At 39.1% G+C, this 26,201-nt stretch overlaps 1 protein-coding gene across 1 annotated transcript in view; it reads left to right on the plus strand.

The window, feature by feature from the left end:
- Positions 1–1,843: 1,843 nt before the first annotated feature.
- The window catches only part of RGS5 (regulator of G protein signaling 5), a 60,679-nt gene continuing 36,321 nt past the window's right edge, over positions 1,844–26,201 (plus strand). The window contains exon 1 of the mRNA XM_004027804.5: positions 1,844–2,176. Within this exon, the coding sequence (XP_004027853.1) occupies positions 2,133–2,176 (44 nt within the window). The 5' untranslated portion in view covers positions 1,844–2,132. The remainder of the gene's footprint in view (positions 2,177–26,201) is intronic.

The following is a 26,201-nucleotide window of genomic DNA, read 5'->3' on the forward strand; positions in this document are numbered from 1 at the left end:
TTCTTGAATAGTCCATCACATGAACTCCTTTGGGACAGTCAGAAACATGCTTTGATTTTTAGCCCTCGCCAAGACATCACCCTCCATTGCTCTATGTTAAACTTGGGGTTTTTCTTTTCATATTATTATCTCCTCCAGGCCCTTGGTATCAAATAATGATTTAGACTCTTGTCCCAAGGAGTCTCTTCTACTTGTTTTATATTCCCTTTATTAGATTTAATAGTCAACAACAGTGTCCACATGTCTCAAAAATGATAATTAATTGATTTGCTGATGTTTACTCAGTCAGTAGATGGCGGAACTTGGACAGTTTGTTTAACTCATTCAGTATTTACAGATGTCTATGTGCCTGACATTGTGCTTAGTGTTTGGAAGGCTGAGGCAGGAGGATTGCTTGAAGCAAAGAGTTCAAGACCAGCCTGGACAACAAAACTAGACCCTGTCTATTCAAAAAATTTAAAAACTAGCTAGGCATGGTAGCAGAGTCTTTAGTCCCAGTTACTTAGGAGGCTAAGGTGGGAGGATCGCTTGTGCCCAGGAGTTTGATGATGCAGTGAGCTATAATCATGCCACTTCACTCCAGTCTCTGGTCTGGGTAACAGAGCCAGACTCTGTCTCAAAAACGTGTGTGTGTGTGTGTGTGTGTGTGTGTGTGTGGTTTAGAGCCACAGCTTTCAAACTTTTTTGATTATGATCCATAGTAAGAAATATAGTTTACCTGATGACCCTGTGCACACTTACATATTGATAATTAAAGTCAAAATTTCAGAAAACAATACTTTTTACATCCAATGCACTTGGATATTTGTCTATTCTACTTATTTCATTAAAAACATCAGGTCATAATACACTGCATTGACTTTACAAGCCAGTAACAGGGGTTGATCAACCATTGCCTAAAAAGGGTGTATAAAGAGGGAGTCATTTAAAACAACTAATTTCAGATAACAGAGAAAATTATGAGAGTACTGTTCAATTCCAAATTCAGAGCTTTTCTTACAGATTATTCAGTGCCACTTTTTTTAAAGCCTGGACTCATGCCTACCTTTTAGGCATTTACATTTACAGATTAATTTATCAGCACCTTGGGCCCCGACAAGATAAGACACAATTCAGGTAAATTTTGGTAAATATTCCTTGAGTGATAGGAAGCAGGAAAAGTTTGAAGGAGAAGGAAAGACAAGCCTAGGCAAGGATGGCTACGGTGGGGAGGTACAAAGAATTACAAAGCATTAGTCATCCAAGCAAAGAATAATCAGAAGACCACTGACAGAATTAACAGAGTTCAGAGATAATATCATTATACTCAATCCCTACTAAGATTTTGGTGTTTGGTCTCCTAGATCACTTTTTTAGTACCTTCACAGACATATGGATTCATAAAGAATATATAGTAATTATTCATATTTGTTTTGATTTATATAAACAGTAATCTTGTCTCTCAGCTCCAGAAAACCTTGCCTGGTGCTTCCTGAAGGCTCACAACATCCCAGCCCGGCCTCCATCACTTACTTATAATGTGTTTTGGGGTCTCGAGGGCAGGGAGCTTTCTCTTTCTTCTCTGAATTCCTAGCATCCAGCTGAGTGCCTGGCACTTGGTAAGTATTCACATACACATTCCTTGAATTCCCTAGATTTCAGTTTCCTTCACTGTGAAACAAAGTGGGCTAAACGATCTCCAGGAGCCCTTACAGTCCTAAGAATCTATGACTTTGACCGATCTGAAGTGGTCCAAGACACTTTGCTTCACAGGAAGCTCACATCTTCCTTGTGATTGGCCTGAGATTAGGAGTTCAAACAACCAATGACCTGTGCACAGTTTAGGGCCTAACCCTGCCCTGGCCGGTTAGCAAGAGAGTGTTGTGATAAGAGCAGATGAAAGCCTTATGCCACAGTAGTGCCTGTAGCAGAGAAAGGATTCCCTCCTCCACCTCAGGACCCACTGCTGCTGCTCTCCAGCCTGCAGTTTCCTCTAAGGCTCTGGATTGGCTGGAAGAGCAACAGAGGGCTGGGAAAGAGCTTCTATATATACCTCAGGAGGAAAGGCATCCCAGACAGTTTTGAAGTTTTCAAAGACTGGCTCTGCTGTTAAGAAGTTGTACTTAAAGCGGAGGAGCTAAGCCACTGCCAAAATGTGCAAAGGACTTGCAGCTTTGCCCCACTCATGCCTGGAAAGGTGAGAACCAAGTTATTTTTGTTTAAGAGATGCAGATATGGAGAATCTTTACTCAAGGGAGGCTGCCCAGGGGTAACAGAGGTATTGTAGTTTATGGCTAAGCTGAGGTGAAACAGGTGCTTGACTGTAGATTGGGTGTTATCTCTTCTCTGTAAACAATATAGAGATTTTGAAAGATCAAGCTAGGAGATTAATACAATATAGAGTATTTCATACATCATTTAATATCCAGAACATCATTTCCTTCAAGAACATGCCTATTCTATAAGTCCTTATTTAGAGTAAAAACTGTATGGTTAAGGATATAGATTCCAACATTAAACTGTCTAGATTAGAACCCTGGCTCTACTACTTACTATTTGTGTAAGTACTATTTGGGCAATTTATTTAACCTCTATGTAGCTCAGTTTCCTTATCTGTAAAATGGAGATACCGAGAGTTCTCTACCTCACAGGCTGGTTATGAGGACTGAATGAATTAATATATATGAAGCACTCAGAACCATGTCTGGCACCTAGTAGACTGTATAAATGTTAATTTTTATTAATGTACAGGGACTGGGAGAGGGAGGCAAGTTTGCAGTGAGGAAGAGGAAATTTCCCATTGTTCTTTGTTCTCTGACCTCATTAGATAGAAGTAACTGGATGGCTAGACAGAGAAAAAGCCCTTGGGACACAGGGGTTATTTATTAGCTAGCATTCTTTTTCAGATAAATGCATCAAAATCTTTGAGGCTCCCTGGTTGTCCGTAGGCTGGACAATATTCTGGAGAGAATCCTAGGTATCTAGGCTAAACAAATAGAAGAACAAATATCTTACTTGTTAGAAAACTTAACCCAACCATCCTCTCTGATGGAGAGAAGTAGGGATGTTTCTCCTTTTATTGAGAATGGATTTGATTAAATTGGGTTTGATCCCTCGTTATTTAAAGTAAATAAAGAAGATCCTTGCACAGATGTTCAGCCCTAAAGGCATTAGCAGTGTTTGTCTCGGGAGATTTTATTGTTTAAAGGGCCATCTATGACTTCTGTCTCTTACAAGTTCAGGTCTTCTTTTTGATGCCTTCCACTCTAGAAATAACCTAAAAATAATTTTTAAGGAGATAACATTGTAGCATATAATTTTTTCTCCCAACAATACTATCTAGTAACTGAATATGAAACCTCCAGGGAGACTTACTCTCTGAATTATGGCTTTCAAACTTTTTTTTATTATGATCCATAGTAAGAAATATAGTTTACCTAATGACCTTGTGCATACTTACATATTGATAATTAAATAAAAGCATAGAATATTATTATTGTTTTTTAAATTTACATAAAAGAAACTTGTAGCTGTTAAGTTGTAGAAATTAGATTGTAACTAGGGGATCAATATTGTCTATTGTACCAACCCTGGGGAAGAGGATAGGTTTTAAAGGTGGATACTATTTATTGCTATTAGCCTGTTCTTTCCTCTTACCTAGTATATAGAAAGCCTAAGAAATAGGGAGAGTTTTCTGTGCCTTTCCAGAAACGCACAGGAAACTCCTTGAATATGGGACAATGTATAATTATTTCCTTTGCCATTTTTGCAACTATGAGAATTGCAACTTGACTTTAATGGATGCTTTTAGCCTACTTATTGTTTGAAATTGTGTACTCTTATGCAGTGAATAAATCTTATCTTATTAATTGGCAAACAATTGACTTTAGAATGATTGTAACATCAGTTTGCCAAGCATTTTGTGATTCTATGACACATTGCTTGGCATTTGGTGAGAAATCAATAAAATTTCTGTTGAAAATTTGCCATGTTAATTATTTTGCTCTATGTTTTCTCATAAGTATGCATAATATTCACTGAGATATATGGATGGAACATTTCTTTCAATGATTCCTATTACTGTATTATATCTGATTCACTAGCAACATTAATATTGGATCACTTTATTTTTTGATGCACAGCAAATTCTTATGCACCAGGATATAGCTAATGTTCATGTAGAATATTGAAGAGTGGTGAGTGGTAAAGGAGTGAGCTTATTTTCCCCATAGGTTGACTGAGTCTTTTATGTATTGGGATGTGGTAGAATACGCAATTATTGTGAGCTATTACATATTGTTTCATAATCTGTTCTCATCGTAAATAGGGTCATTGTAATTTCTAATTACCATGCTGCCTGAGAAGAATGTTTTGGAGAAATGGAATTGTGGAGCTGTGAAGCTGTTAGTACTTACCCATGGAAAGGGTCTAACACTGTCTGTTCTAAGGGGAAAATGACACTTGAATAAATGCTTCCAAACCTGCCTTCCATGGCTCTATTATCTGACTCCCACCTTCCTCCCCCACACAGGCTCCTGTCTTTGCATTTCTTCTCTCCAAGCCACAAAAGGAACATGGATATGCTTCAATGCTTAGATAAAAATATTTAAAAATTCATACTAAATAAATTAGGGCAACAAATACACATTATGAAAAATCTGCTTTAAATGAAAAGCTCTGCTGAAGAGTTCAGTTCTGACTTCCATATGGCATTAGAAATATAATTCACTTTACAAAAATCTGAATAGCATGTCATTATTTGTCAGAGTGGAAAGAGTACTAGTTAAGGAGTAAGGTGCAGACTCAATTTTGTCATTATCTGAATTTGTGTCCCTGAGCAAATTATTTCACTTTCCCAGGACTCTATTTTCTAATTTAATAGGTAAAAGTTGGATTCATTGTTCTCTAACATGTTTTCGAGTTCTAACCTAATGTAAATGAAGTGAGGTACACTTAGTCTCAATGACTACTAAGAGATGTGATTAAAGGAAAATTTTCCTATTTTTCTATAAAAGTTTGAGAGCAGGTGGGGCATGGTGGCTCATGCCTATAATCCTTGCACTTTGGGAGGCTAAGGCAGGAAGATCCCTTGAGGACAGGAGTTTGAGGCTGCAGTGAGTCATATTGCACCACTGTACCCCAACCTGGGTAACAGAGCAAGAGCCTGTCTCTAAAAATCAATTAATTAATTAATTTAAAATAAAAATAAAGTTTGGGAGGAATGAAGAATCAAATAATGAAAAATAATCAAGGACCCAGCCCTGTGCTGAAACCACTGGGCCATGGCAGAAGCAACCTGCTCAGTGATTCTAATGCTGATTTATAAGAAAGCAATTATAAGAATAATTTGCTTCCTGTAAGGGGAATTGTTTTTTGACAGCAACTCTTTATTAGCAAAGAATATAAAATAAACTTTTTTTTAACAACAAAAAGAGAAGTTTTTTTCCATAAGATTAAAGGGTGGAATATATATAATGGGTAAGGATATCCAAAAATCTGCCGCATAAAGTAAGAAAATTTCAACAATTAACAAAGATTAACTTTTCCATGACATGTAAGGAGAAATCTAATCCTAGAAAATATTCCTTTCTGAATGTCCAGGGAAGCTTTCAGCCAAAGTCAACTTTGATATATTTGTATAAACTATTCTTTATTTATTTAGATTTTTAAGACTATTGCTTATTGAAATTTTAAGTAGGCCTTGCAAACTTTTATATGTTTAAAGAGGCAAATAATTCAAACATTTGGGCAATGAATAACCATAAGCACACAGTTTCTACCCTCTGGCATATTGAAACCTGTACTATATGGGTGAGAATCTTATACTGTCAATGAAAAAGAAAAGAGTCGTGTCAATTTAATACCTTATTTTTACCCATGATTTTCAAGTTTGAATTTTAGGCTTCTTTTGAAAATTTATTTTATTTTCAGAGTCTGTTGAATTTCTCTAAACAAGTTTAAATTTTAAAGTAAATATTGCTCTTTGGGAAAAGATGAATGTATTATGAAACAAAAAGTATTACTATTGGCCAGGCACATTACTCCTGCCTGTAATCCCAGCACTTTGGGAGGCCAAGGTGGGAGGATCACTTGAGGCCAGGAGTTTAAGGGCAGCCTGAGCAACACAGGGAGACCCTGTCTCTAAAAGCAAACAAACAAACAACAACAACAACAAAAATAAATAAAAACACCACAAATATTAGCCAGGCACAGTGGATAGCACCTGTAGTGCCAGCTATTCAGAAGCTGAGGTGAGAGGACTGCTTGAGCCCAGGAGTCTGAGGCTATAGTGAGCTATGATCGCTACTATTGCACTCCAGCCTGGGTGACAGAGTGAGACCCCATCTCTGAAAAAAGAGGATTATTTTAAAAAACTGATAATACTAATAATTGAACTGGTTGCTTTATGTTATGATGACAACTTTGATTTTTAGGCTTAAAACTGTGTGCTTATGGTTATTCATTGCCGAAAAGTTTGGATTATTTGTCTCTTTAAATATATAAAAGTATATGAGGCCTCCTTAAAATTTTAATGAGCAATAGTCTCAAAAATCTAAATATCATCATAATATAAAGGAACCAGTGCAGTTATTAGTATTTTAAAGAGCTACAAGCCCTTTGCTTCTCTGGGTGACTGGCATAGATCTGATTTCTGTTTCAGACTGAAAAGGGCTAAGGGTATAATGTGTTTAATCCACAGTTCACACAGGGGCTTTTGGCCATCTCAAGGGTGTGTCAATGCTAGGAATTTCAGAAGCCATAGGAAGTAAATGGGAAAGGTAATTTTCAAACATTTATTATTTTTAAATTTATTTTAAATTTTTGTTTTTAAAAATTTTGTTTTTAAAATGTATTATTATTTTACAAAACAATCATTTTTTTCCCACGTTCTCTGATTTATGTGGGTCAAGTGTGGACAATTTAGAATAGAAAGGCAGCTAATAAGCAGGACTACTAATGAACTAATCTTCTGAGGCTGTTAAACCTTTAAAAGCACTAGAGTGAGTCAAGGTTCCTGGGTTTTCAGGATTAATAAATTCAAAGGCATAAGCACATCCTTGGGCTAATTGTAGAGAAAAGGCAAGCACCAAGTGAATTAAAGACTGGCAATTAGCTTGAACAACTGATAGCTCAATTGGAATGAATTGAGGACCATCAAAGAAACCTGAGAGAGGTCCTAGCAGAGCTTCTGGTTGGGTTTAGGATCATGCTTGCTGAGAATAAGTATGAATTTCAAGCTTACTATACCTGATATTCTAGAGATGTCATTGAAAGCATTGTAGTGAAACTTTAGAATGTTAAGAAAGTGAATGAACTATTTAATAAAATTTGGAGGGGGATCACTAAGAAAAACATTTATTTTGATTCCTACTGATGAAACAATATCAGTGATTTCTCTAGATTGCCTTTCAAACCTGTGTACTTGCCTTAGGCATATGGATGAAAGACCCATGCCCTGCTCCCATGGAAATTTAAGCCCAGTTAGGGAGATAAATAAGAAAAAATTAATGCTCAGTGTTGCAATCCACTACGAAGGAATATATCCATAAAGTGCCAAGAAGCACAGAAGTTGGGGTGGTAGGCGGGGCCCCTAGAGCTTTTAGTGGGCAGGGAAGAATTTACACGGTTATAAGGATGATGCTTGAACAAAGTCTAAGAGGACAGAGGAGTTAGCCAGGTCTAAATAGGAAGAGGAGAGAGAAGGAAGGCCATCTAGGTGAAGGGGACAGGCCTGTGTGTGCAGAGACCCAGAGATGGGAGGGCACAGCCAATTTGGCTGATGTTATGACATCTATGTACACAACCTGTATTATCTCTCAGAGGCCAGCAAGGAGGGAAACCGCTGAGTTTCTAACCACAGTTAACCTCCTGGGCAGCAAGTCCTGCATATGGTTCTCTGGGACCTTCTCCAGTGCTCATCTGTTCCGAACTCTGAGGACGGAAGAGATTTATTCAGGGGAAAGATAGTCCTCCCCTTCACCTAAATGATTTTATTACCAAAAGGATAGACTGTATTTGGTATAGTAGACACCAAATAAACATTTTGTTGAAGGAATACATGAATGAATTTACAGCAAATAGAGACAAGAGCACTTCTAGGACAGCTTGGTGTTTTCTCTGCTTTCCTTGGGTATTGGGGAGACCAAGAACAGTATCAGTGTTGACATTTTAGGCCACAATCGGAAAAAGAGTGTGTGTTGCTAAATAAAGAGAGGTGCCTGCTATGGGAGAAGGGGAGTGGGTTTAGGAGAAAAAGAAAAGTGAAGGAGACTGTCTGCATTTCTATAATGAGGAAAGCCTTGTTAAAGAGGTGAGTCTTCTTTTGGCTGCAATGATAGTATCCCTTAGGCGAGCTCTAGGAAATTGTACTGCCTGGGCTGTTCCTCATGCAGTTACTGTTGAAGCTTTAGTGAATTGCATTCTGTATTCCAGCTAGTTGCCCCTTTCTATTCTTTCTTTCATTTAGTCTGGGTTATGCTGAATCACCAGATATCAATTCATAACACTTTTAGATCCAAGAATCTTACATTTTGAAACATCCCTGAAAGGTTATCTAATTTGTTTCTCCTTCTCTAGCAAGGACTACACAATATTATGGGATAGATGATATCTAGGGAGAGAGTTTATTTATGTCTCTGGAGCCATTGTTAATGGTTTTTGTCTGTACTGCTGGCCAGAGAGCAAAGGGGCTAAATTTTAATTAATTCAGTCAGGATCAGTCATTAGTAACAGGAACCAGAATATGGCTGGAGGCCAGAAGATAACAGTTTCCTATCTCTTTCCTCCCTTAAAGTTCTAATCAGTTCTCAGATAACATTGCATCTGCACTACTTTGAAGGCTGAGTCACCCAGAGGATAAAGACAGTGAAAGCCTGATTGTTTCTAACGATCGGAGGAAGTTACTCTTAAGACTACAGGATTCAGGAATAGGAAAGAAAATGTTCACAGTAAGGAAGGATGTGAGCTCACAGTCTCTCCCCTGCCTCAAGACCAGCGCTTGAACTGCAGTGTGGCGGGGTAGAAAGAACAGTGCTCATAACTTCCTCTATTTCTTCCTTACTGTGTGAACTTTGGGAAGTCACCAAACCTCTCTGAACTTCATTTTCTCAGAAGTGCTAAGAGAAATAAATGAAATATTATATTTAAGGTGACTAGTTTTTAGTAGAAGGACCCCTATTAAACAATTATTTTCCTTTTATCTCTCTTTTCCCCTTTGTAGGCAGTGAAGGAAACATAATTTAAGTCAGTCAATTATGTGCTAAGGCCTTTGATAAAACTTACTCCTTTTTATCCTTCCTCATCATAACCTCATCTTTTAAAAAAAAATAAAGATAAATTTTAAAAATGGTACAGTATTTTAAAAATATCCATAATTTTTTCAACATATATATATTTTAAATTATTATTGTTACTTTTGTTTCAGTAGTTTTGGGGGTACAGTTGATGTTTGGTTACATGAATAAGTTCTTTAGTGGTGATTTCTGAAATTTCAGGGCACCCTTCACCCAAGCACTGCACACTGTAGCCTATAGGCAGTCTTTTATCCCTCATCCCCCTTTCACCCTTGCCCCCTGATTCCCCACAGTCCATTATATCACTCTTATTCCTTTGCATCCTCATAGCTTAGCTCCCACTTATAAGTGAGAACATGCAATATGTGGTTTTCCATTCCTGAGTTACTTCACTTAGAATGATAGTCTCCAGCTCCATCCAAGTTGCTGCAAAAGACATTATTCCATTCTTATATACAACATGGTATATGTATACCACATTGTCTTTATCCACTCACTCACTGGTCGATGGGCACGTAGATTAGTTCTATATCTTTGCAACTGCAAATTGTGCTGCTATAAACATGAGTGTGCATATGTCTTCATATAATGACTTCTTTTCCTTTGGGCAGACACTGGATTGGGATTGCTGGATCAAATGGTAGTTCTACTTTTAGTTCTTTAAGGAATCCCTATACTGTTTTCCATAGAGGTTGTACTAATTTATATTCCCACCAGCAGTATAAAAGTGTTCCCTTTTTACCACATCCATGCCAACATCTATTGTTTTTCGACTTTTTAATTATCAACATATATTTCTTCTTACAAAACATATCAAGTCTTTACAAAATGATAAAGCTCATTAAAAACCATGATCATACTTAAAAATTAACAATAATTCTATAATTCATTGAATATCCGGTAAGAATCGAAATATTTTCAATGCTCTTTTCTCAACTGGATTGTTTGTGTTAGGATCCAAAAATGTTCACACATTGAGATTTCTTAATCTTATATCTCTCTCAGTCAATAGGCTTCCTGTTTATTCTTTCTTTGCAATTTATTTGTAAAACACAGTCTTTTTAGACACAAGTATAAGAGGCTATATAACATGTGGGAAAGGTACTAGATAGGGAATACAGGCACCTGAGCTGTAACACTGGCTTCTACTACCTAGTGGAGGATAAGTCATGTGCCAGTTCCCCTCTCCAAGTATCACTATTACATTTGTAATAGGACGTGATCAATTATATGGTCTGTTATACTCCTTCTAGCTCCAACACCTTCTTATTCTGAATTGGGACACCATGTATTTTGAGAAAATATTCCATTTTTATTACAATTTCTTATCTCATCTAAGTCATATAGGAAGGCCTGGGAAACAAACTTCTGAATGTAGCTTAAAAGAAGCAATCAATTACATATGTGCAATTTTCTTCCCATAATGTTTAAAAATCTAAGTGGACTCAATTGAGAACCCCATATTTCTTTAAAAGACTTGTGATAAGTTCAAAATATACTCGCAATTTGTGAAAAGTATATATTGATATGCAGTGGAAAGTGATTCTGTTTTATTTCGGTGAATTCTATGAAGAAAAAGGGTGGTCTCGGTTTCTTGTGCAATTTGAGGATGAATTAGAATCTGAATCTAACAGTGTATGATGCTTGCACTTTATTTACAGTTAACTTCATTTTTTCCTCTTCAAGTGTATAATGTCACTGAGGGCAAGATAAAAAAGTAAACACAGACGCATGTGACTTTGGGGGTGTGGCACCACTGACTACATTTATACTACACTACATTTTCTCCAGTGGGAAAGGGTGGCCCACTCCTGCCCTTCTGAATGCTGCTTAGAGGTAAACTTGTCGTTTGCCTTAACAGTGGAAAAGTTTTCTTCCTTGAGGATGGGATGAGAAGGGTATGTCAGGGTTTCCAGGTCTTTACATAATTAACCAATTTTCATCTGCCATCTGGGTAGATCATGGAGTACTGACAATTCTTGGAAGTGCTATGAAGACTGCTGACTGCATAAATCCATGTCAGGCGTGTATATGCTCAGCAACTGCAAATTCCAACCAGATTAGGAACATATAGTTTGCCTCCAGACTAGGCATTAGAAATTGGGTCTTTCCTGGAAAATCTGTAGGTGTGATCAACCTAATTATAGGATGCATGTATTATCAACACAGCTAATCCATGTGCGTTTTTAGGCTTATTTACCCTGACCATAGAGCTCCTGAAAAGTCCAAACAGAGTATTTATTTGCAAGGTATTCCATTCAGTTGCCATGCCTAGGTAGAATAACTTAACCTGATTTTTTTTTCTCCTTCAAAAAGAAAATATTTCAGTGTTTAAAGGAATTGGCCAAGCAGCTTTTGAATACTTTGGACAGTAGATACTTGATGACCATGTTGGTTTCATGAATAGTAAATGAGGCTAAGACCTTTATTCTATATTCTCCATGTTTTCCTTCCTAACTGTTTCCCCAGGCACTGCTCAAAACAGCACCTAGCCCATCTGGACAGATCATTTAGAGACTTAAAACTCTACATTCTAGAAAGACATTGGAACTATCATATTAGAGTCAGAAGAAGAAAAGCAACACGAAATAAAGTACTTGTAAAAATGTGAAGTGCTCTCCTTTGCAAGTGTTTGTTATTATTAGAGAAGTATGTGGAGCTGTTTTGGTCAAGCTTCCACTTTTTGATATTTTCTTGTGCCGAACATCTGTTTCTTGATGAGGCACTTGTCTATGGGATTCAGGAAGTTCAGAAAGAATCAAGATGTTCCATTAAAAAATAGCTTCCTGTATTTTGGCAAGTTATTTTAAGTGATAGTTTATGAGAGATATCCAGTGAATGGGAGTATGAGACCACATAACCTGTGTACTTGGGACAAGGTCAACAGTGCAGGTCACACTGAAGACTTTCCCAGAGGATCTGGTGGTCTGATGCTTTCTGGATGACAAACTTTCAGAGTCTTAAATCTTGCTTCTGAATCACCGAAGTGCAAAACAAGATGTCATTTGAACACACACATGCATGTGCAGGCACACACACTTACACACATGTACCCTCAATATTGTTTATGACTTGGATAAAAGATGGATTGTTTGTTGAAATCAGAGATTTGTGCACGCAAACTGAAAGTGTAGCTGGGCCTGGTAGGAAGAAACATTTTTCTTTCACAAAGATGAACGTAGATTGATGGGAATTTTTTCCACCTTAGGCAAATAGGTACTTTCTATCTCCATAGTTTGGATTTTATACTAAGTGGGAAAAACAAACTTTTTCTCTTTCCTCACACAACACTTCACTTCTGACACCCAATGTGTGGGATTTCCCCACCAAGAAATTCTCCAACATTTTGTAGGCACCAAGGGTGTGTTCTACAATTCAATTCAACTCTGACACTATCTACTTGGAGTTAACGTCATATCCCACAGGTTAAGGGCTCAGCCCCACAAGACTGCCCCCCACTTCAAATGCCAGTTGTAAGTTCAGCTATAAATTGGGGTTTCCTGTAATCCCTTCTTTAGCTTCAATAATTTATATAATGTCTCATAAGACATGGTAAAACATTTTTACTTTTACTGATTTATCGTAAAGGCTATTGCAAAAGATACAGTTGCAAAGGATACAGTTGAACAACCAAATGAGGAAGTACATAGAGCAAGGTATATGGGAAGGGGCACAGAGCCTCTGTGACTTCTTCGGTCACACCACCCTCCTAGCCCCTTGATGCATTCTTGTTCACCAACCCAGAAGCTCTCTGAACCCTGCATTTTAGAGATTTTTACGGGGGCTTCATTACTTAGTATATTTGATTATTAACTCAATCTTCAGCCCCTCTTTTCTCCCCAGAGGAAGCTTTGTTGAAAGCTCCAAGCTTCTAATCATAGTTTGGTTTTTCTAGTGACCAACCCTTATCCAGGAGGCCACCAAGAGTTGCCTCATTAGAGCAAAACATGGTCCTCTTACCCAGGAATTTCCAAGGGATTTAGGAGCTCTGTGTAAAGAACCAGGGTCAGAAACCAAGTATTAGAACAAAAGGTGCTCCTAGCACTGTTATCACTCAGGAAATTAGAAGAGTTTTAGCAACTTTGTGCCAAGAGTTTATGGCCAGAGACCAGGGGTTAGACAATGGCATAATAAGAAATGCACTCATGAAGGCAGTAAGACAGCCCTTCACACCTTCACTGCTCCCATTTTAGACAACCAATGTTTCAGTTACTTGTTTCACTTCTCCATTAAACTGTTACTCTGAAGAGGATATCTATCTGCTCATTGTTGGACATTACAGGCTATACTGTGTGTTCCTTGGTCTGAATAAATGATGGTTGGCTACCCAAATTGCTGCACTATCTTTTTTTTATAGCATTTTGAGCATTTGCATCTGACACTTCATAAGCAAAACGCACTCTAGGGTCAGTGGCTATTCCTGTCAAGACCCATTTGTAGCCCTCCAAGGCTACTGGCATCAGTCTTACTTGCCAGCTATGTTCCTGCCCTTCCCACCCAAGAATCTGCCACATAGCCATTGGCAGTCTCTGTCTCTTTTGCTGACAAACAGGACAGTTCTTACTGGCATTTTGTTTTTCAGAGTGTGCAAGAAGAGTATGTCCAGATTTAGTCCATCTCTGCCTTGCTGTAGTACTCCCATATCCACTCGTTTCATGGACCCAGGTGGCCATCACAGGAGAGCACACGGGGATATATATATATATGTATTGATCCAATCACCTTTCAAACCTGAAAGGGACTTCTGATGGCCATCAGCATGTCCTACTTTAATGAACCCCTTGAATTCCCATAGTCATTTCCATAGAGCTGTGCCCCATGTGGGTATCCCTTTAATGGGCTAGGCTTCCACTGGCCATATAGCCAGGCAATTGGCCACTACCCATGAGTCAGTAAAAACTGAAACACAGGGGCTTTCATCATTGTTAAATTCTTCATCATTGCTAGGAAAACAACATGCAATTCAGCCCACTGGGCTCACCTGTTTTTATCTTCTTTGATAGGAGTGACAGCCTTCCAACAGGGTGCTGTCCATACACCTTGGAACTACTGTCCACAAACCAAGTAACTCTGTTAGTCAGTCGAGCACTGTTTATAGGGTATTGTCTAAATGATGATAGAGTTTGGCAGCTCCTCACACAGTTCCACAGTCAGTCCTAAGGGAAAAGGGGCTCCCTACTGGTATCTTCTCCTTGCATTCTCCAGGTAGTATGATCCTGTGTAAGATCCTTTTCATTTTACTATGGAACTTTTCCAGGCACTGCCATCCCCATTAGAGTGTTTCTCTGATATCACCAAGACACCATGGGTATTTCAGGTTTCAGGATTATTTTATGTCCTTCAGTTATAGAGGTATTTAAATTAATGTCCAATAGCAAGCTAATAATTGACCCTCAAATGGAAATTCTCTAGTCCAAAATCCTCATAGTTGTCACAGGGAGGCACTCACAGGCTTTTGCTATAAGCCTCAGTCTAAGCTCTGTATAGGGCTTTCAAACAAAGAATATGTGCATTCAGCCTCTACTCTATATTGCTTGGGCTTGAGCAATCTTATTGGTTCTAATTTAGTGTGTTCAGTTAGCATTGTTTGGAGAGCAGATTTACATGTCTTCTGTGTTACAATACTAGGTAGGGGAAATACTCCCCAGTCAGATACAGTGTTGATCCCCATAATATAACCACTTCACACAGAGCCTGCTTAAACATTCCAACTTTCATAATTCTATCAAATTCAAATATTTTCATAATTCTATCAAATTTCAAATTCTATCAAATCTCAAATTTTTCTGTTCTCTCAATTTCATTGTAGCCTAAGTGAGGACTTTACCAGTGGGTTTTGGTACCACGGTGCATGAGACTCCTGTTTCTAGGAGCTCTGGAAACTTTTCTTCTCTACTCTCTGACCATTTACCCACTCATAGCAAAAGGCTTTGGGTTCCCACAAGGGGGTCAAGCCCAGAGACCCTGACCCCTTTATTAATCTTTATCTCAATTGAGTGGTCTAACTTTTGCTCCAAGCAATTGCAGGTCATATTTCTCCTTGTAATCTTAGTCTTCTGGCTTTTTAACCTTCTCCAAACTGGGGTAGATGGAAGGACTTGGTTAGGGCCCTTTAATCACCAGAGATCACTTTGACCGACACCAGCTTTGACAGTGTTGTATTAAGACACTTGTTTTAACCCCATCAATGTTTGCTTTATTCATCGCACTTCTTAATAACCCTCTAAAGATTTTATCGTGCTTGCATGAGTACCATTTAACGTCTCTTTATTTTTCTGTTTGTTTTGCTCCATTGAATCACCTAATGCCTTAATAACTTTTTGAACATTTTTACCTTGTTGGGAAGAGTTCCTTGACTCTTCCTTCTGCCCTTTGCCATCCTCTTGTTAACTACTCTTATCGTTTTTATTAGCATATGTACAACCCATGAGGGGAAGCCAAGATAGCAAATTCAATAAAACTTCCCAGATTGTCATTTAATTTTGCCACGGTAAGATTATATGGAGTGCCCATGCAAATGGTGCTTTCTTACCCACAGCATTTACCATGTCCTGGGAACACAGGCATATTCAGTGAGTGAATAACCTGATTATCACAAGACAGTCCCACGTGGCCTGCACTCTAAGCAGAATAGCTGCTTCATCTGGGCTGTTCTACATGGCATTTATGTGGGGAAAGGAACAGTTCATTTCTTGGGATAGACAGACCTTACAACTTTACAGTAGCTTTTTTTTTTTTTTTTTTGAGATGGAGTCTCGCTCTGTTGCCAGGCTGGTATGCGGTGGTGCAATCTTGGCTCACTGCAACCTCTGTCTCCCGGGTTTAAGCGATTCTCCTGCCACAGCCTCCCAACTAACTGGGACTACAGGCTCGTGTCACCATGCCCAGCTAATTTTTGTATTTTTAGTAGAGACGGGGTTTCACCATGTTGGCCAGGAAGGTCTTGATCTCTTGACCTCATGATCTGCCTGGCTCGGCCTCCCAAAGTGCTGGGATTACAGGTGTGAGCCACTACGCCCAGCCACAGTAACTTTTTTCTAGTTCGCCAGGTTGCCTCTTCCCTCAGGAATAACCTCCTGTGTCTCTGGATCCTGTTTTACCATCTGTGATTATCTCATTTTGAGCTGTGGGTCCAGAATCCACCCCAAATCCGTTTTAGTAAAGGTTCTTCAGGAAGCTGATGATACCAATCTATAAAGTGAAGGAACTCCTTCACACTATATGCCCTGGTTTCAGTAGTTCCTGGGTTGTGCCCTCTCCCTGTTGACTATCTTTTGGGTGACCAGAGGACTCACAGGTAGTTCTGTTGTTCTGTGTAATTTTTCCTTTTGTGGGTGCCTTTCAGGATAGTGGCTAAAGCTCAGACAAACTTACGCCTGAACTTGGTCCAACACTGAGGTCTAACCCAGCACTTTGAATTTAGCTATTAAATATAACAATGACCATGGGGTTGTATGCTTAGCATGCCTCATCTTAGTTTGTATTTCCTTACATATCCAATGAACTAGCTCCTCAGGAGTCAGATCTACCATCATTTCTAAACTCCATTGATAACTCTGGCTTTTAGTAACCGAGTGCAGTGCAGCTGCAGTTTCATACTATGTTGGAAAAACTCTCCTCAAGCCGTATTTTCCGTCTGCTCTCACACCACCACAACAATCATCAAGAAGACTTCTGCGACTTCTGGAAAAACTCCCACACACCAAGCAGTGGACACCAGCTGAGAGTCCTCCAGTTCAATTCCGGCACTATCTATGCAGAGATAGCATCAAATCCCACAGGTTGAGGGCTCAGTCCCGCAAGACCACTCCCCCTACCAGTGGTAAGTTTGCACCTCCGGAACTTCTGACAAACTGGCTTCAAGTTAAGGTTCTCAGGACCCCTCTTTGGGTTCAGTTAATTTGCGGGAGTGGCTCACAGAACTCAGGGAAACACTTAACATTTACTGGTTTATTATAAAGGATATTGGAAAGGATACAGAGGAAGAGACACTAGGGTGAGGCATGGGGGAGGGGGTGCGGAGTTCCTATGCCCTACCTGGTACACCATCCTCTGGGAACCTCCAGGTGTCCAGCTATCCGGAAGCTCCCTGAACCTGCTTCTCTTGGGTTTTTATGGAAGCGTTTCTTCTGCCAGGGTATGAGGCGGGATCTGTCAGGGGAGTGTCTTAAGACCCACAATCACAAAGGTGGGAGAAGATTAGAGTCCTGCCTGTGATAGGTGAAAGGAAGGCTGGAAAGAGATTCTGTTTCCTGAGGCCTAACACACCCATTATCACAACAGACTGTAACAAAGGCTAAGGGAGTTATGAACCAGGAACTGTGGACGAAAACCAATGTATATCATAACACCACACATACTGTAGGTGACTAGGGGGCCATAGCCATTCTCATTTAGCTGGCAAGATTGAGAAAAATGCAAATAAGGTTTTCTCAAATTCTAATCTGAGGGTTAAAATAACTTTTATTTTATTTTTTAAAATTTCCCTCTAATCTGTTATCTTCTGGATCCACTAAGTATAGCTCAGCTTTTATCTCCCTTCCTGGTCCAGATTGGGCCCTGATGTTTGTAATTATGCTGAAATGTGAGTGCAGATGGCTGGAGTGCAGCTGAGGGAAAGGGATACGTAACTGCCATTAGCTACTTATGGAAAACATTTTATTAAATGGATACTGGCTCGAGAACATGAAAAAGAAAAGAATAACAAAGCCAGTTGACAATTATGACAGACTAGGAATGAGTACCTAGCACAATTTTGATCACACAGAGGCATGTAATAAAAGTCTATTGAATTCAATTGATAGATTCTGCTCCATATATGGGATGTGATTTTTTTCCCCTTTCTCTAATATGACCAGCTTAGAATCACAGACTGAGAATTGATTCAGGGTAACAGACCAATTCCTTCTTGTATAGATGAGAAAAGAGGTCCAAATTGTTTTGGGGACTTGTCTAAGGTCACATAGTTGTGAGTTTGAGCTTATGAAAGGCCTCTGGATTTACATTTCATCTTCATTTTATTTTATCGGATGAACTTTTACTTAAGAATTTTGGTCATATATTCATAATTTTGTCTGTCTTTGCTTTTTTTCTTTCTTTTTTTTTTTTTTTTTTGAGACAGAGTCTCGCTCTGTCGCCCAGGCTGGAGTGCAGTGGTATGATCTCGGCTCACTGCAAGCTCTGCCTCCCAGGTTCACGCCATTCTCCTGCCTCAGCCTCCCGCATAGCTAGGACCTGTCTTTGCTTTTAAGATATTTATTCTTCCATTAGCACATCTTTCACACAGTTTTGGTTACTACACTGCAATCTTTAAAAAGAAATGGGGCTGGGCACAGAGGCTCATGCCTGTAATACCAGCACTTTGGGAGGCCGAGGTGGGCAGATCACGAGGTAAGGAGTTTGAGACCAGCCTGACCAACATGGTGAAACCCCGTCTCTACTAAAAATACAAAAATTAGCCAGGCGTGGTGGTGGGCACCTGTAATCCCAGCTACTCAGGAGGCTGAGGCAGGGGAATTGCTTGAACCTGGAGGTAGAGGTTGCAATGAGCCAAGATTGTACCACTGCACTCCAGCCTGGGTGACGGAGCAAGACTCTATATCAAAAAAAAAAAAAAAAAAGACCTTTTTTTCTCTATTTCTATTTGCCAGATGCATATAACTGCCAGTTAGAATAACTGAGCAACTGAGAGAGGTGATATTGCATGATAATAATCAAAAGCCCATATGCTGACATGAGACCAGGTTGAATTATACCTTTATCATTACCTTGTTTTAACCCCATCAATGTTTGCTTTATTACTTGGTGAATTTGAGCAAATTATCTAAGTTCTCTATGAGGTCACGGGGTCACAGTAATACCTGTCTCATAGGATTATTGTGAGCACTAAATAAGTTTATGCATTGCATGTGTTGAGTGAACCATGCAGTTAACTGAGAAATGTGTGGTTTCTCTTAATGTTTGCTTTTTCTTAGTTATCTTCAGGTTGCAACAACCTTGCAGCCAAACCTCAGAAAGGATCTAGAACAGGGAACTGGAAAGCATCAGGAATTATCTTCATCTCCCTACAGAGGTATAAGAATGGGACTCCCATGAAAGGGCCCCTTGCAAGGGACATTAGATAGTAAATGAGACAGCTGGATGACAGGAGGAAAGAGAGAAGGGAGGATCACAGATAACCAAGTTGAGCCTGGGGGGTTGAGAGGATAATTGGACTCTTGATGGAGTATGATTACATGAAAGGGAAGCTATTTGTAGCAGGTGATGAGTTTGTTCTTCTGAACTCTCACCTTGTCTTTTAGGAATTTTTAGATGATTTCAAGTCAAAAGCCCTGATCTTCCTGGACAATTTTATAGTTGTTAGTTATTAATTTGATTTAAAAAAACAGCCATGACTCCCATATGCAAGACTCCAGGGAATAATTCATAGGTAACATAGCCATAAAAATGAAGCCCACTCACACCCCTCTGCGTGTGTGTGTGTGTGTGTGTGTGTGTGTGTGTGTGTGTAAATAAAGACTATAGGACACTGTCTTGCCTGGTTTGAGCTTTTGGGTTTAGGAGAGAAGGAGCAATATTGGAACAAATAGCTGGTTCAGGAGAGGAAGATTAGATAAGGCTGAGAAACAGATAATTCAAAAGAGGTTAAAAGAATTAGGATTATCTATTAACTGAAAATAGAATGGTAGAATGAGGATCACAGAACAGTCTGACTGGTTTTAAGTCTATTTTCTATAGTTAACTAAGTTTAAAAAACAAAAGCTAAGTGAGGTGTATTAGTTTCATATTTGCTGCTATAACAGTTGCCACAAGCTTAGTCACTTAAAGCAACATGAATCCATTCTCATACAGTTCTGGAAGTCAGAAATCAAAGATGGATCCCTAGGGCTGCATTCCACCTGGAGGTTCTGGGGGAAATTGATTTATTTGCCTTTTCTAACATCTAGAGGCCACCTGCATTCCTTGACTCATGTTACAGCCAGCAGTATAGCATTTTTTAATCTTTCTTTCTGATTTCATTGTCATATTGCCTTCAGACTTGACCCTCCTGCCTTCTTCTTACAAGGATTCTTGTAATTATATTGGGCCAACTTAGATAATCCAGGATAAATTCCCACTTCAAGATCCTAAACTTATCACTTCTGCAAAGTCCCTTCTTCCACCATGGAGGGCGATTTGGGGATGTAACTTTGGCCATCTGACTTGTTCCCCTTTCTCTTTTTATTTCTGTGTCTATGCCTTGCTAACTCTTCTTCTGTCACCTAGATACTTTTTCATTTAACAGACATTGTTCTTCCCTTTTTTTTTTTTTTGGAGGGATGGGGTGGTCAGGAAAGCTTCCTAACACTCTCTGTGGCTTCTCCAAGTTCTCAGGTCTTTTTGTTTCCCTTGGTGGTGTGTTTTATAACTGATGGTCTCCTGTCACCTGTGACTTGCATTTGAGGTACATAAAATTACATTTCTATTTGTTTAAAATGGTTCATGTCTACAGTCTAGAAAAGTGTACTCAGCCTAAAGACACCCTGTTGTCTTGTGGCAACAGGGTGACCTTTTGCTTGGTTCCTAGACTTTGTTGCTCCATTAAGCCCAGATCTCTAACTTAGAGACTCCTATTCCAGTAACCACACAATTTAAGGGAGTTTCTATTCTTTAGTCCTCAACGTGCAAGAACCACAGGGCAGACTGCATTGCTCATTGGGAGGAAAAGGAAGGAATCGTCTAAGAATGCTGAGGAGAAGTTTTCAGGAATGTGATTTGCATGTACCTCGAAAACTTATGTGAAATTTTTAGAAAACTTATTAGGGAAATGTGAACTTCCATATTAAACGTTGGAAGGAATCACTGGAGAGATGGGAGAAAGACAGAAAGAGGGCGCCTGCTTTGGGATCCAAGCCAATACCACTTCCTTCTCTGGCATGCAAGGTCCCAGCAAGATCTCCCTCAGGGAGAAGCTATCCCTTCGTTCTATAAACTCTCACAGAACTTTTCAATTATTCTTGTAGTTTATATCACTTTTACTCAATTTTCCTCAACTTGTCTGTGTATTTGATATTATCTAATTTAATTCTTAGCATAATCTTCCAAGGTAGATATTATCAACATTATTATTTTACCAGCGAATAAGTTAAACATCTGGCCCAAGGACAGAAAATGCACTCCATAACCCTGAGTTTACCTTCAGGTGTGCTAATTCAAAACCAAGGGCTCTTTCTGCCATATCACAGCTGCATCTCAATAAAAGCATCTATACATGTCTCCTTTGTAAAATGAAAGCAATTTCAGGTCAGGAATAATTGCTTATTAATTTTGTAAAACAACCCCATAGCATCCAGTACAGTGCCTGACAAATGGTGGTTGCTCTATTAAAATCTGACAAGTAAATGAATACATAAATGAATTGAATGCATGAATCAGTAGATTGTTCCTGAAAATAGAAATCTTGGGAATAGTAAGTGGCTGTTAAATTTTGGGGGGAGAAAGAAGAAATGGTTTGAGATCTAATTCTATGCTTCAGAAACAGTCCTCTTATTCCTCATTGTTATGTTATTTTCCTCAGCAAACTCTTTTAAAAAGCTGGCAAAGATAAATGTTGACTAAGTATTGTTGTTTGTAGTAATGAATTTGTATCTTTTATGTAAATGTATTGTGAGAGGACACATTAAAGTTCTGGGAACTGTAGTTTTATTAAGTGATGTAATACATGTTAATATTTATTAAGATCTCAATTAATTTTACATTTCTCCTCTTTCCCTCCCTCCTTCTCCAATACCTTTTACTACCACTTTCATTTATATTTTTGTGGTATATAAAATGAGTTACTAGTGCCATGTACAGTAAGAAACTTTCAGTCTATAAAGTCCCTCAGTATAATTCAAAGCAGGAGGACATGGAGACACTCAAAGACTTTGAATGACTGCAGTGTTCAGAGGAGCTCTCGTGGGAATCCCTTCTGACCCCTCCACCTTTGGAACTCAAAATAAACCATAAATGCCTGTCTTCCTTGACCTGAGGACAATTTTCCCACTATTCATTATCTGGCTTCCAAAATGAATTGCCAAAAGTCCAGCCATCCTGCCAACAACATTTGGAATAAGATGGGAGAATTTAAGGTCAAAGAGAAATAAACTGTTTCTGTCTTGTTGGTCTTGTCCTTCCACTGTCTCCTTCCTTACCCCCAGTAACCTACTCTGAGGGATAGCATGTCAGAGACAGCCCAGAAAAGCATGGGAAATATCTCAATTTCCACGGGAATCCTTGAGTAGGGAGTGGCCAGTACTTGGGAAAAACAATACTCTTTTAAAAACTAAAGTAAAATTACAGCATCAGGGGGGTGATAATACAATGTAATTGAGCTGAACTAGGCAGCAGCGGAGGTCTCCACACTTGCTTTCTTTGTCACTCCATAGGAGTTCCCAATGAAGAGGCCAGCAGTGTATCTTCTCTTTGCTATCAGAATTGGTTGCATTATTATGAGGTGGAAATCTTCTGAAAGGAGTTTACCTTGAATGTTAGTCAAATAGATCTTTCTTGAGCCTATCCTATCCTATCCTATCCATTTGTCCATTCAATTAACATATTATTAATCAACACATACATGCAAGATACGGTGATAGGGATAGGACAAATATGATAGTGACAATAATAATAATAGGTAACATTTATTGAGTATTTATAATACTATACACCAAGTTCCATGCTAAACCTATTAATGCATTAACTTATTTAGCATCGCAACATATCTATGAGTTAGAAATTCTATTATCACCATTTTTACATAGAAAAATGAAGGGTCGGAATTTAAATTAAGGGTTGGAATTTAATTTGTCCAATGTCACTCTGCTGGTAAGTAAGAGTTGGAATATAAACCCAAGCAGTGCGGACCTGTGGTCTTATCATCTATGTCGTCCTAAGAGTTAAAGCAACTTTACGGTACTTAGTTATTTTTAAGGTTATTTAAAATAACCTTCCTTGGTCTTCCTTGGGGAGACCAAGGAAGTAAGACAAGGCACCCATCCTCAAGGAGCTTGCTATCTCACTGGGAGTACATACATATGGGACTCTTAGGTATACATTTACAAAAAGCTAGAGTCATTCAGTGAAAACGTGCTATCCATAACTTGAGAAGAAGAAATGTGTTCTGTTCTTTGCTCTGTAACTTACTGGCCATGAGAACTTGGAAACATCTTTTAATTTCTGTAAATCTCAGTTTTTCCACTTTTAAAATGGGGGAGGGTGCAAATTAAAAGCTCCCTGAGGCCCCTTAAATATGCCTCTGTTTTGTAATTTTATAGTAGATAAGAGAGAAAGCAGTCTGGGATGGAGTAGTTACAGAGGTTTCAAGAAAAGAGTGAGACTTGTTCTGATCCTGGAGTATTAAACTGGCATAGAGGTGGAGGGAGAAAAAATGGTGTGCTTGGGAGATACTGAGGAGGCCGACAGGAGTAGGTGTATATGTGGTTGTGGAGAATAATGGGAAATAAGGTTAGCAGCTGAGGATGTTAGAAGGCAGAAAGTGATGTCTGAAGTAGATATGGTAGATCAGTGATTCTCAAAGTGTGGTCCTGAACCAGAGATGTGAATCCTCAAACCCCACCTCAGACCTCCTGAATGAAGAAAAGCCAGAGGCAAAGGTTGCATACCATATGATCTTATGTATATGAGAAAAAACAAAACTATAAGGATGGAGAACAGATCAGCGGTTGCTAGGGATAAGAACAGGGGGCCGGGCGCGGTGGCTCACGCCTGTAATCCCAGCACTTTGGGAGGCCGAGGCGGGCGGATCACGAGGTTGGGATATCGAGATCATCCTCGCTAACGCGGTGTAACCCCATCTCTACTAAAAATACAAAAAATTAGCCGGGTGTAGTGACGGGCGCCTGTAGTCCCAGCTACTCGGGAGGCTGAGGCAGGAGAATGGCGTGAACCCGGGAGGCGCAGCTTGCAGTGAGACGAGATTACACCACTGCACTCCAGCCTGGGCAACAGAGCGAGACTCCGTCTCAAAAAAAAAAAAAAAAAAAAAAAAAAAGAACAGGGTAAGGGCTTTATTACAAAGGGGCAGCATGAGGGAATTTCTGGGGTGACAGAACTGTTCTGTATCCTAACTGTAGTAATAATCTGTGTGTTAAAACTCGCACAATTGTACACCCAAAAAACGTGGGAATAAAGAAACTTTGGGGTGGAGCCCAGCTCTCTGTGTTTTAACCAGGCCTCCAAGTGATTTGGGTGTACACTGGAGTTTGAGGACTACTGTGGTTAACATAGAGAACCATTATAGGTGAGGAGGAAATTTGTCTCTGCAAGGCTGGTCTGATAGGGAGTGCTGAAGGCACTGCAGTAGGAAGAGGAAAATGGGCAGGTGGGATGTTACAGTAATTCAGACCTGGAGAAGGGTGGTAAATATAGGTATGAAGAAGCAAGGAGACATTTAACAGGATTTCCTTGGCTGGGCGCAGCGGTTCACACCAGTAATTCCAGCACTTGAGGAGGCCGAGGCGGGTGGATCATCTGAGCTCAGGCATTTGAGACCAGACTGGGCAACATGGCAAAATGCCATCTCTACAAAAAATATTAATACAAAAGTTAGAAGAATTGGTTGAGCCCAGGAGGTGGAGGCTGCAGTGAGCCAAGATCATGCCACTGCACTCCAGTCTGGGTGACAGAGTGAGACCCTGTCTCAAAAAGTAAAAATAAAAGGATTTTCTGGGAAGACAGAAAAACACTTGTGACAGATTAGCTATTGGCAATGAAGAAGAAAGTCTAAATAATGTAGATTGGAGCATTTATAAATTATGAGAGTAAGGAGAATATTATAGTTACATAAAAATGGGATATTGGGAAGAAGGGTTGAGTAAAAAGGAATACATGGTGCCATTCACAAGACATTGAACACCTCAGGTCCTTGATTGTTCTCATTTATATAGTAAATATATTGAATGTGATCCTCTTGAAATCTTAATTTTTTATAGCTGGAGGAGCTATTAGAGGTTTTCTCACTAAACTTATTTCCTTTCTCCCTTTCTCTCTTTCTACCTTTTCTTTTTTGGCAGAAAACAAGAGAGCTCAAATAACATATTCAAGATCACCCATGAAAGTACTGACTGAGTTGATAATAGGATTTAGTCAAGGGCAAATCTTTTGCTGTTGTACTGTTTTGTTCTGTTTTTCTCTATTTCCAATTGTTATGCTCTATGTTATGTTCTATGTTGACAGCTGTCATTTTTTTCTGTTAATAATCTGGACATTTTCCTTCATTGGCACAGGACTTTCTGTAAGTAATAATAATAATAAACCTTGCCACTTATGGAGTACCATAGTACATGTGCTGGGCACTAATATTAGTGTTTCACATATAGTAACTCACTTAATCACAAGAGGCTTATGAAATAGATACCATTATTATCTTCATTTTACAGATGAGAAAACTAAGGCAAGGTAAGGTTTAAAAACTTGCCAAAAGTCACACATGTAGTAAGATGAATCTGGGCAGTTTGGCTCCAATATGCATGCCCTTTACCACTATGTTATTCTGTCTCTTGCTTTAAGAAAACAAGAGTTTAGTTTTGGTATTAATTGGATTTTCTAAGAGTTCAATGTTCCACTTGACTTTCTCTCTAGGAACAGTCTTTTTAACGTGTATCGTATTTGCTTTACAAGCTTCCAGTTACATAATCTGAGACAGGATTTTTGCCACACTTGGGAGTTGGACATTGTCTCTCTCAAGTGTGGGAAAGATTTAACACAATTCAACATGTTACTTTTGACTGTAGTAATAGAATAGGGATCTGGAAAGTATCTTATGATATTGCTTGGACAGATCCAGGTGGTCATATGACTTAGTTATCCAAAACAGCTGGTTGCTAGTCTTTTCTTGATGACTCTTCTTCTGTAATGGAAACTTCACCACATTTATTGTTCACGATTTCCATG

The sequence above is a fragment of the Gorilla gorilla genome, chromosome 1 (genome assembly GCF_029281585.2).
Source record: "Gorilla gorilla gorilla isolate KB3781 chromosome 1, NHGRI_mGorGor1-v2.1_pri, whole genome shotgun sequence".
Taxonomy (NCBI): Eukaryota; Metazoa; Chordata; class Mammalia; order Primates; family Hominidae; genus Gorilla; species Gorilla gorilla.